This window comes from Sinohyriopsis cumingii, chromosome 1, assembly GCF_028554795.1.
Source record: "Sinohyriopsis cumingii isolate HCF-2022 chromosome 1, ASM2855479v2, whole genome shotgun sequence".
Taxonomy (NCBI): domain Eukaryota; kingdom Metazoa; phylum Mollusca; class Bivalvia; order Unionida; family Unionidae; genus Sinohyriopsis; species Sinohyriopsis cumingii.
In genome coordinates this window covers 104065673-104078135 of record NC_142961.1, presented here as the reverse complement: position 1 = coordinate 104078135, position 12463 = coordinate 104065673, and the positions used below count along the sequence as shown (strand labels likewise).

The 12463-nt window shown below is 36.1% G+C and overlaps 1 protein-coding gene across 1 annotated transcript in view; it reads right to left on the bottom strand.

The window, feature by feature from the left end:
* Window positions 1-1308: 1308 nt before the first annotated feature.
* The window catches only part of LOC149807482 (uncharacterized), a 49182-nt gene continuing 38027 nt past the window's right edge, over window positions 1309-12463 (bottom strand). Inside the window, exon 11 of the mRNA XM_089956858.1 lies at window positions 1309-12254. Coding sequence (XP_089812984.1) covers window positions 9056-12254 — 3199 coding nt within the window. The 3' untranslated portion in view covers window positions 1309-9055. The remainder of the gene's footprint in view (window positions 12255-12463) is intronic.

Sequence of the window (12463 nt, the reverse complement as noted above, 5' to 3'; positions counted from 1 at the left end):
TACGCTTTGCTTATTCCAGAGCAAAATATGCCAATCAAATTTAGTTTAACAACCAGTCATGTCATGCTTGAAGAACCGATTAAATGAAAATTGTAAGCCTATACTTCGCCGAGTACATTTTCATATGCGGGACGTTCAACTAATTTGCGGAAGTTTCTTGTGCATCACTGTTCTCCAAATGTGCAAATTCGTACAAATTTTGCAAGATTCGCACAATCGCACACCCTGGCCGCATCTTTTTTTTATGTACTACATATAAATGTTTTTTTTGCTTGAAATTTGTTGCTTTGCTTGTGCTTCCTGTTTGTCACGCAGGGAATAGGCTACACTAATTCGTGATTGATAGTTATTTTTTTAACCTGGATCGGAACAATAAATATACCATCAATGAGATTTCAATGTAACCTATTTCACCGTGTGACACACCGGTAGTGTAGCTTTCAAATCAACCATAGTAGACAAGATGAAATTCAATGTAGAATTAGTGGTTATTAAACGATGAGTAAGGTCCTTCATTATACACGAGGAACACGCTTGGATCGTATCCTGTATGCCGAACACGCTGCTGGTTAAGCTTATTAGCATTAGGGGGAGGGTCAGATTACGAAACATGTCACTGAGTTAATTTGCAGACGACGAGTGACTATTCTCAAAAGTCCTTTTCGTTTCTACTAATAGAAATGAGTGCTTAGGTCTGCAAATGCTGTTTCAGATGAATTCTATATTTAAAGAATAATACCCATCAGTTGTTATCTATTTTCGTATATCGGTTTCTAAATATAACAGAAAAGTTCGTGCCGGTATTATTTCCGGAACCAAACGTTTATAAAGTCCGTTTGTTTTACATTAATTATGATCAAAACCACTGCACTATCAAACACTCCTGATTGTATTGGACAAAAGAGAAATATATCTGGCGACCGTATGTGTAACGCACGTCTGGAAAAAGACTAATACGAGGAAATGTAGATTAAATTGAATGAAACAGTTTTAGTTACAAAGCGATGCACTGCAGACAGACACTAAATAATGCATTTTTGCCAAACATGGCATGCTTTAGGGGCACCAAGGTAACAGCAAAGACAAAATGCCCTCTTTTATACTACTCATCGGCATTCTTTGATATAGTTTCACTCTGAGAATTTGGTAATTGTGGAATTGTCCTCCAAAATGATGGATAATGATAATTTCTAGTCATGGCATACCTAAAGGCTGATATACATCTATATTATACCGTCATCTTTTTTATCATCGGAAATATCTGCAGTAGGTTGGAGAAGAATACAGATATAAAAAAAAAACATTGCAAACTGAAGATACCTTTATTGGAAAAGATAGTGTACAGACCACGTGTAAAAATATTGAAAACAAAGGAACTTTTCTGTAAGAATGGAGAAACAGTAATTGCAATATAGCGTGTTACATACAATTATGTTTTCCATTGCTAACAATTTTATGAAAATATAATGCTTTGCATGTGTAAACATTGGATATTCAGGAATATTAACACAGTATATGTAAACAAACAATATTCAGGAATATTAACACAGAATATGTAAACAAACGATATTCAGGAATATTAACACAACACTATTAAAAGGTGAAACTTTTATTCTTGTCCTTACATGAAGGATTAAATATAAAACAGGAGTTTCATTTTTAACTAACTCATCTTTAATTAATGAATGTTTTGTAATTCAGGATAGTGTTGCTTAACTAACGTTTTGTGCATGTTGCTGCTTTACTTCAGGAGAAGACGTACAGTTAGATCAGTAAAAAAAAATCCAGACGTTCTTGGTCATGTACAATAATAAGCACTTTGAAATTTACTTCAAAAGCAAACTAGGATTTCTTGTGAAAAAAAACTATAACATCATTATGTCTCTGTGTGTGTGTGTGTGTGTGTGTGTGTGTGTGTGTGTGTGCACGTTATTAAGGCTGACACCGAAATCAACATCCTTAGTCTTAGTCTTAACTTGGCACTAAGAAAAAGTATGGCAATCGAGTTTTTCAGAAAAAAAATTTTTTAATGCTCTGCAAGAAAAATAGAAACGAAAAGTTTTTTTAATCGAAATATCAATAGCTGTGGTCAAAGGGCTCACCTCAGATATTTGTTTGGGGTGTGTGTTGTTTTTTCTCTCACATATCAGTGGAGACAATGTGGAGACTAAAATAACATCAAAAAGATGAGACGGACACGCGTGAATATTTATGCAACTGTATTGGCCATTATCAGAAAATATGGCGGTTACCTTGCGTCCTACATACTGTCCTCACCTACAGATGCATCAGATAGCTGGTACATTCTGTTTTTGCTAATAAAGAGTGAAGACAGGGTGTATTTTCTATTATCTGAAATTAATGGTTTCCTTAAGCTTTCTTGCAAAACAGGCACATAGACCGCTTCGGTGGCCTAGCGGTTGGAGCGTCCGCCTCGGATGCGGGTGGTCGCTGATACGAACGCCGGCCGAGTCATACAAAAGACTTAAAAATTGGTACTAACAGTTGCCTTGCTAGACGCTCAGTATTAAGAGTTTATTGTCAGAACTGGTAGACTTGGTGTCAGAATACTGTCTGGGTGGGACATGTCAGCGGCACGATGTCCCAGTGCTAGACATCACTATAATCTGCCCCATTGCAGACATCGTAGCGAAATGACTTAAAAATATGAAAGCTACGTTAGATATCCAAATCACAAGCAAATACACACGCGCAAAGCAGGCAAGGCACATACAAATACATTTATGGTGACGAGGAAGAGGGGAGATATATTTAAAAGTTAGAAATCTCGATCTACGTAGTAAAAGTAGACTAACAAAATATTTTCAAAGAACTATCAACTGGTGCATTGTGACAATAATTTAAGCAAGTAGACGTAATGGTGGATATATACAGAGGTCTGGGGAGGGGGAATTGTTTGTGGTAGCCTTAAGGGTCTTGGTAGATGCCATACAATACGCGTACATTACTAATATAGCACACAGATCATGAGCACAATACATGAAAGGAATAAAGAAATATTGTGAAACTCAATGAAAGATCTGATGGAAATTTTAGAACCATTCCTTCTTTAACTCCATTTGAAATTTTATTTTACTGAATTTTAACATCTTTTTAAACATCTTTACGTTTTTATATTCGATCTCGTATGTAATTGTACATTTCTTATTCGATTTTGTATGTAATTTTACATTTTTGTAAAGTTTTATCTTCCTAAACTGTGGTGCACTTCAGTATTAGATTTCGAAACCTAACCATTTCTTGGCACTATATAGCCACGTATGTAACAAGATGCAGCAAATTACATACATACATACATACATACATACACACACACACACACACACACATACATACATACATATAGGGACTAATTGTGTTTGCCAGTTATATTCTTCATGTAGCGTTTTAAATTCGGCAGCAATAGATTCCTCTCGACATTAATATGGCTTCAATGCCTTTATATGTCCCCGTGAATTACCTGCCCCCCCCCCCCCATAAAAATATTTAAAAAAATAAAAGCAACTTATTCTTTATTGAATAGTAAAGATTTAATTCCCGTCTTTATGCATAATGACGATGGACATACATTATTTTCAATACAAACCGCAGTTAATATGTATCTGTGAGAAGTACCTCGATGCATAGTGTCTGAAGTCACGCCATCTTTCTGGTAATATCCTTATTGAATCTTATATTGTAATTATACATTATGACAATAAAACATAAAGGATTTTGTGTCTTACTAGGTTCTAATATCTTTAATGCAACGAAGTGGCATGATTCAGTGCCCAGTTATCATTGCGTACACACACGTGATCACGTTATCCGGGTTGTTTATGAGGATCTTTTGGGGAATACAATACCTGGGCCAAAAGTCGAGCTTCCCTGAATTCACAAGGCAGAACTAAATGAGAGAAAAATCTGAAAGATCTTGAATCTCTTGTCACTGTGTAACCTCAACAGCAATTATTACAAACAAAAAAATACAAAAGTATACAGATGAAGATGATCTATCTACAGAAACAAAAATCATAACATTGTATTAAATTCGAATTGAAATAATGAAAATTACACTTAATAATAATAATAATAATAATAATAATAATAAAGAATTTATTATTATTATTATTATTATTATTATTATTAAACTTTGAATCACAAATATTTTCATAATCTGTGCCCTGGTATGAATATATGTAATAATTCTCACCCTTAGAATTTGATTTTTCTACTGCAAGTATAAAACATCGAGTTTATGAGATCAATATCATCATGGTGAAGATCATCTTTTAACAAACATTTCGCTCTCCATCGGGGCCCCGAGTGGCCGAGTGGTCTAAAGCGTTTGCCGTTACGGATCACTGCCATCTCACCTCTGTCTGCGCCGGTTCGAGTCTCAGATTTAGCCAATGTAGATATGTGAGAAAGCATGCCAGTTGCTTCTCGTGGGTCGGTGGTTCTTTCCGGGGTTTTCCCGGTTTCTTCCTCCACCATTAATACTGGCCGCCATATATGGCCTATCGTGTGCTGAAAAATGGCGTTAAACCCCACAACAACAACAACAACAACGTTCTCCATCACCTCCACCCCACATGCGAGTCTTTATGTAGCTTCGATCATGCATCTATCGGTTTACGTGCAGCGCAGTTAATCCTATAAGTAACTTATGGTGACGAAATTTGTGTACTCTACATGAGTGCGTCTATTGGCATTCAAGTACTCACAGTACTAATTTGACTCCTATAGCAAACCTGTCGAAACACGCTTGTTATTAAAAATGTAATAACTTTAAATTTCTTGATGTTCATGACCAAACCAATATTCATCAGTACAGACACATTCTTGATGCAAGTTTGTGGTTGAGAAAGCCATATGTCCCGCCCCATTTTTCTGATTTCAATTCCGGACCTGTCACTGACATTTAATGGACTATCAGGGACTTCTTAACTATACTGCCCATGTTGGAATGCTAACTGGCACTCATGAATATGCACTCTCGTATGTAATTTGACTTTGATCTCAAAACTTCAGTTTCTTGTTGAACTTGTTTCTAGAATATCAGACCTGGCTTGAGATCATAAAACTCAGAACGAGTTGCCACTCACATGCCATTTAAAGTGGCTAAATTTGGAAACTCAGTCTCAAGCTCGTTGCTTCATGATCTCCAGGCCAGAGTCTCTCTAAAATGAAGTTAAATATATTTTGAAAAATACACAACCACAATCTTTCACTTCAAAATAAATTTCGAGAATAAACGAGTTTATCATCTAAGATACAATACAAAATTGTGAAGAAGCTATAATTGAATGGTTACTTAAATCACTCATATTTTTTTATACAAACATATGAACAAGCATGAAAGAAAAAAAAATAATGCTTACGAAATACCACGGACAAAAACAAACACTGAGAAACAATGTTGACTAAAACTGTAGCAAAATATAAGCATTCAAAGCATCATTTTAAGAATGACAACTTGCCAGGAATCGGGACGGAATAGTTCCTTTGACCATTCTCTTGTCCCTTCTCTAAAAGATCGTTAAATCTAGACCAAGTTAACAGTTCAGTATAAAATACTGTGATCACAGTAATATTTTAGCATGATATACTGGGCCTCACAGTAACAGTACAGTATGGCATATTGAGCCTCACAATAACAGTACAGTATGACATACGATACTCACAGTAACAGTTCAGTATAACATACTGTGGTCACAGTAATATTTTAGCATGATATACTGGACCTCACAGTAACAGTACAGTATGACATACGATACTCACAATAACAGTTCAATTCCTTAAGTATAATAAGCAGCTACACATAAGAATAATACCGTCTCTTGAACCTGCAACATTTAAACAACTGTAACGGAAATACACGTCTACACATGCATACGCCCTGGTAATGTGGCATATGATTCACGTGCAGAGGAGTTATTCCCCATTTCCTAACCATTGAATGTTCTACTAACATACATGTCATATTTTAACAGAACCCAAATCTATAAACAGATCTGTGTATACTTACAAAGGATCAGTCATGATCAAACCAAAAAAAGGTAAAATGTTCACCAGCACTTTGGAAAAGCGTTCATAAATATTCTTGCCAGGTCTCAAAGCGATGGTAACATGCCTCCAGTGAAAGTGACGTTAATGTGTTTAGTCCAGTGTTATGCACATCCAATAAATATCACTGGTCATGTATTATCTGTTTGCATTAATCTTAGATATTTCTTTGACATTCGATAGATATAATAGGTTGAGACAAAATTCAAATGTAAATAGGCGATGAATGCAAACCGATATAAAATCAGTAACGCGTTTGCTAAGTAACATTAATAAAATTAAAAAGTATATAAAAGTAAATATAAAATTTATTAAAATAACGAAAATCACAATGCTTGGTATAGATAACAAGTGAAACTATTACAAATTAAGTTATCATATCACAGTTTTCATAGAATTATCTGTAGCCTAACAAATTTGTGCCAAAGGACACAGTCAATCTTCTTTACTTAGAAATATCACAATAACATAAATTTTAACATACAACATATGAAAGATGGAATATAAAAGGAAGTTAATGAATAGTTCACGTGAAAAAGCAGGCCCAATTAGAGGGAGGGGCAGTGAGGATGACAAATGGCATAGTCCTCAACAGTAAGTCATTTTTAGATCTCAAAAATACTCTCCTTATTTGCTTAGTTATCTTTTAAATCTTTCTATTGTAAATTATATAGGCTTGTTTTGGCATTCGATCCATTTCCGAATTTCAAATTAACCAGTGCCTAGGGTCCTCAACCTTTGAAGAGGTCCTGGCCTCTCTCAAACTCTTAATGGGGCCTGTCAACAAGTATCACATGTCAGACTAAAGGAAATTTAATAAATGTACCTACATGATGGTACATGTCTACCAGTAACTACTAACTACTAATTCACATCTTTTCAAATGAATATTGGTATCATACAGATAATAAAGATTAAAAATAACTTTGTAGATAGCTATAAAAAAATAACTAATAGGAAAATGCATACATCTGCGTATGTTCTTAAAAGATAAGATACTAACACGCTTGATGAAGTTCTGCTTCTGATGTAAATGGGGCGACATGGATAATATATGAATCACCACACAAGGTACTCCACGTCATGCATGATACACGGTATGTAAAACACGTAAAACCAGGAGACATGGCATTATTCTATAAAGGATGTAGAGTTTACCGTCCGTCCGTACCTTAGATGCTTTACCAACATGTTCTTATCGTTGTATGAAAAAGTCCTAAAATAATGTGTACAATTATTTAGCACTTTCCAAAACGCAGACAAATAAAACAAAACTAACTTGATTTCTCTACTTGTATATATCACTGCAAAAAAATTAAATATAAAATTTGTTTTGAAAACAACTAAGAAAAAAATGCATATTCCCTGTCGGGAGACAAATATATACAGGAGTTATACGTTTAAATTCTAAAACAATGTAATCTAAACGAAGATGAATTGCTTCCTATGAAATAAATTTGTAGGTTCATTTGGGTTCCATGTTACAAAATTGACCAATTAACATTATATTTGAAAATGATTCCAGCGACCTAGGAAATACCTATATACAATAAATTTAAATTCAGTTAAATTATTACAAACACTGTAAAAGCATGTCTGCTTTTAAAAAATTGAAACATTTTAAAATATGGGAGACTCCTCCTATCATACTACACTGCCAGCTGAAAGTCAAAACTTTTTTAGCTATAATTTATTACCAAGAAGATTTGTTGGGGCTAATTAGTTCCTCGACTGCAATTTTGAAAAACACGCGTGCGCAGTGTATGCGATATCATTGTTTTCCTTTTGAAATATGACGGATAACGATTCTGTGACGTATGAGCAGATCGTGAAGTCGCAAAAATAAAAGTCTGCGGAAATTTCCTCTATAAAGTATTTTATATATTCAAGTGACCTAAAAATTACTACACGTTATACGTACGATTAAACGGTCTCATAAAGAGTTACTGAATAATTTCTGTTTTTACCCTCCCATCCCCGCCCCAACCCCAAAAACATTCAAAACTAATAGCAGTGTCCGTAAAGTGTAACCACATATGGAAATAAATGACCATCCAATTTCAGGATGGGCGTAGATCAGAAAAATGAAAATAGCACCAAAGGGTGACTTGGTTAATTGTGAAAACGGTATGTATGTATATATAACTATTTCAAGGAAATACTGAGCTGCAAGGATGTAATTGATCAAATATAAGTATGAATTAATTCCGTCTTCAAGCACAAGGTTTAGAAACACGTATTCGATTTGGCGCATATGCCCTCAAAATCTGAATTATTTTAATTAGGAAAATTGGCAGAAAAGGAATGGCGTGTCCATAAACACAACATATAGACTGGTACAGATGAATGACATTGACTAATGTACAACACAAAAATAGAAGTGTAGAACTAAACTACCAGCATAAAATTGTTCCCACCCACCCACCCCATAAAAATCCTAATCTGAATCGACAAGAAAGGGTTGAATGAAAATCTGTACAATTCTTACTTTTTAAAAAAACACAACAACAAACAGTTCATTTATGAATGTACGAAGTAAATTTGTACAATAAATGCAGCAATTATTTACATGAACACACAATTAGACAAGTAAATATTAGAACAACAGTGAACATCATCAAATGAAAGTCTTCATCACTCCGAAGGATTTCAAAGCCGCAGGATAACCGAACAAGTTACAAAACAAATATATAAAGACGGCTGCTTATACATTAAAACATGAAGGCAATGTTAAAATAATCATTTGAATTAGAAATCTGGGTTATAGATTTAATTCGATAATAGAGATTGTGTTGCTCCGGTAAAGGATTTGTGATTAATACAATTCACTAATTATAAGAAAAAAAGCACTGTCAAATCAAAAACTAAACTTCACGTATTATATATACGGTTATATATATAGTTTATAGAAAATGTGCAGTAAAAATTCTTTGCCATATCCTTCATCACGAAGAACTCTCTTGTCCTCTAGTGAAAAGAAGTTTGGTTACGTTGGCTGACAAATCAGAGACTTGTTCGGTGGCACACTGAAGAATGGAGTGTATATACGTAAGTAACACTTGCACGTTTTGCACAGTACACGGATACGGACTTGGCGGTGCGAATCTAGACAAGTGTATCGGACTACTATTCTGCGATTCTGTTCAGCGTCCCTATACCACGTGACCTCAAATGGTCTCCTTTCCCCTATTCCTGGATACTTTCGCTTTTGGTAGGAGATGATAAGGGCAAATCTCGAATCGTTGGACGACCAACCTCTCCACTCTCCGATGTGCACAATTTTGTAACATAGATTCTTAGAATCATCCGGTGTACCCTTTCCTTTAAGATAAAAGTTTGACAAGTTTTGGACAATGCAGTGCATGTCATGTTCAAAGAAGAAGCAAAAGGATGATTCCTTACATGTCGAGAGAGCCATTTCGTCTTCGTGTGGGGACACATTCGTATCGAAAGCATAGCCAGGCTTAAAGTTCAGTGGATTTATATTCCCTATTTGGTGTCCGAGTACACTTATCAGCACATGATCTTCCTTTGTCACATTTTCTGGAGCGATCCATTCGATTTTGAGTTTATTGGTGTCTATTGTCTGCACAGAATTTACAACAAAAGTTATGTCCGCGGAATTTGTTTTTATTTCAAAAGAGGCCTTGCTTAGCGCTTCCAAAAATGACTCTGATACACCGTTTCCTGTTTTCATGCAGACTTCTAATGTAAAGGTATTAATCCCAATTCTTGGGAAATAAAAGGCTGAATCTACTTTGAAAATAACGTCATTTGCATTGGTGGCACTTAATGTGCTAATTTTCTCTAAAGGTTCCGACAAATAAATAAGTTCCTTTGAAATCGTTTCTGCTGTTAGATCCATTGGAGAGACGCGAATTTTAAGAGAACCATTCTCACATTTAATTGTTGTTTGATCATCAGATGACTGTAGCAAGGAAACGTGGGAAAACGCCGGTAACTTCTTCGTCAGTGAATCCCGAATATACCTTAAGCCATCACATACGTACGGAGACACAACAGCTGCAAGACGAAGATCCAGAGGAGTCTTTGATTCATTGGAGTACTCAGCACGCTCATTTTTGAGGATTGTTTTGTTTTTGTTTTTCCCAGCTTGTTTTGAGTCAAGATTAGTAACTGACAGTGCCAGTTTAAGGTCTGTGTTTGTCTTCGTACAATCTGTTTCCTCTTTAGTAAGAGCAAATTCCTTTTCCAACTCAAGTTCTATCATTTGAACCACAGTCTCCTCAAACGTTTTGAAGAATGTCGCATTTTGCTTTCTACCCGTTACAATGATATTTATCTCCGTCTCAGATAAAATGTGCACGTCGCACTTTTCCCCGTATTTATCACCATGAACAATCCTCAGACCTTTGTGTTCCGCAACCTGATCTTCAGATTTGCATGATACGTAAAGAGTAACTAGCTTTTCAAGCGTAGGAGCAATAACTTTGCGAACATTCTCAACAAGTTCGCATCGGACACTATCATGTATGAGGAGATGCCGTTTATCCATGAGCTGATGGAACGTGTTCTTCAATGCCTCGACTGAAGATATCAATTTTGTTTCCGTAAGTCCCTTTTCCTTTGAAACAAACGAAGACCAATTGATGGATACGTTGGCACCAAACCCATACAGGCTTAAAGCAAGCTTATCTAACAAGGTACATAATTCCCAATCCAACCCTAGAATCAAAGTGTACAGCTTGGGATCTATTACTCGTGTTTCAGTCGCTGATACGTTTGGGTCGAAAAAGTTGCAAGAGAGTCTCTCTGCAGATCTCACTGCGTCCTGTCCTACTAATTTCTTCAGCGGAAACGACTGTAGAAAATCTAGCAACGCTTTGCGGTCTAAGATATGGTAAAGTCTACCGTTTAGGGACAACAGTTGGAGTCGATCATTTTTGTAAGTATCTGGTTGAATTTTCAACTTGTGAAATGGTTTCAGGACCCAGATACCATGGACATTTTCGAATGACTTTGGCAATTCCTCTTTGCTTTTTAAGAGTTTCAGTTCTTTGAAATCGTTCCTGATATGACATGTCCATTGGTTTCGAAACCATGCACCATGACGATTTAAAGAAGAATTTCTCCTGTCTTGGCCATTCAATTTATCTGGAATCGTCGTTTGTATCAAAACCTTCCCTTGAAAGTTATCCTTCCTGAGCGTTTTCATAGTCGGCACATACCAAAGTCCTGGTGGTAGGTCCACTGTCATCCAGTCCATTAGACAAACGTCCCATTCGATGAACTTTTTAATGCTTTCTGTGAAATACGCGCTTAGCCGTGTTGTAGCGATCTGCGTGAGGATGCCAGCTATCATGAAAGGATGTTCCATTTCATTTCTATTCTTATCTATCACTGACGACATTATCATTTGTTCATCAATATTTAACGCAACAGATAATCCTGTCTTCTCTTTGATTTCTTGAACAACTGTTTGAGCATCTTTCTCTGCATCAGGAATCGTCGCCTCGGTCCATGATTGCCTCAGTTCGCGTTCTTCTATTTGATTCAGTTTCTGTAAAGGATCCAAGCTGTCTACCACCCATTTGCCATTCTGGATTGGTCGAACATTGAAATCTAAACTAAGTGTTCCATTTGAAATAACAACAGATGACCCATGCTTTGCGCTGGTTCCAGAGAGCACCAACCGGTGGATATAAGTGTCAAACCATAGTAATCCTTTGTAGGTGACATCCAGCACACACATTTCATAGTAAATTTTATCACGAAACAGCTGAGATATGACCTCCGAACTCTGAATTTTGCTAAATGATCTCATATCTATATCAAGCGTGATATTTCTTCTAGTAATATCTTTCTGTTTCTTCTCTCTGGAAGTAATCTGATCAGAATCTCTCGAAGATACTCTCACAGTCCCATCCCCTGATTGAACGGAAACTCTGTCCGAAGAAATCGTGGAATATCGTCTGGTGATAGTTACACCCCTACGGGAGAGAATATCGTTCACTGGCTTTCTCTCAAAAGCAATATTGGTGAGGCCTGTTATCAGATTGATGCATACTGTATGGTATAGTTTGATTAAATTCCACAGGGGGAGGGTTGACCTATCGTACTTAAGAACACCTGTATCTATCGTAAAGGTCCACACCCACGTTGGATTGGGCATGAAGAAACTTGGCTTAGGCTGAGTCTGGCTGCTTGGTGTTGAATCAATGTACCTGTTAAATTAATTCAATTGGAATAGAACTTAAAGCAAGTTTTAATAATGGTGAGCTAAGATAATGAGGAACCGTTATTTTGTGTCTCTCCTCATAAAAAATAAACAGAAATATTTAACAAAGATGTATACGAGAGGACGAAAAAAGGAGACAATTCTGGACATCCCCATTCTCCGCCCAATAAGTTGGCTAATAAGGAGCAAGTGATG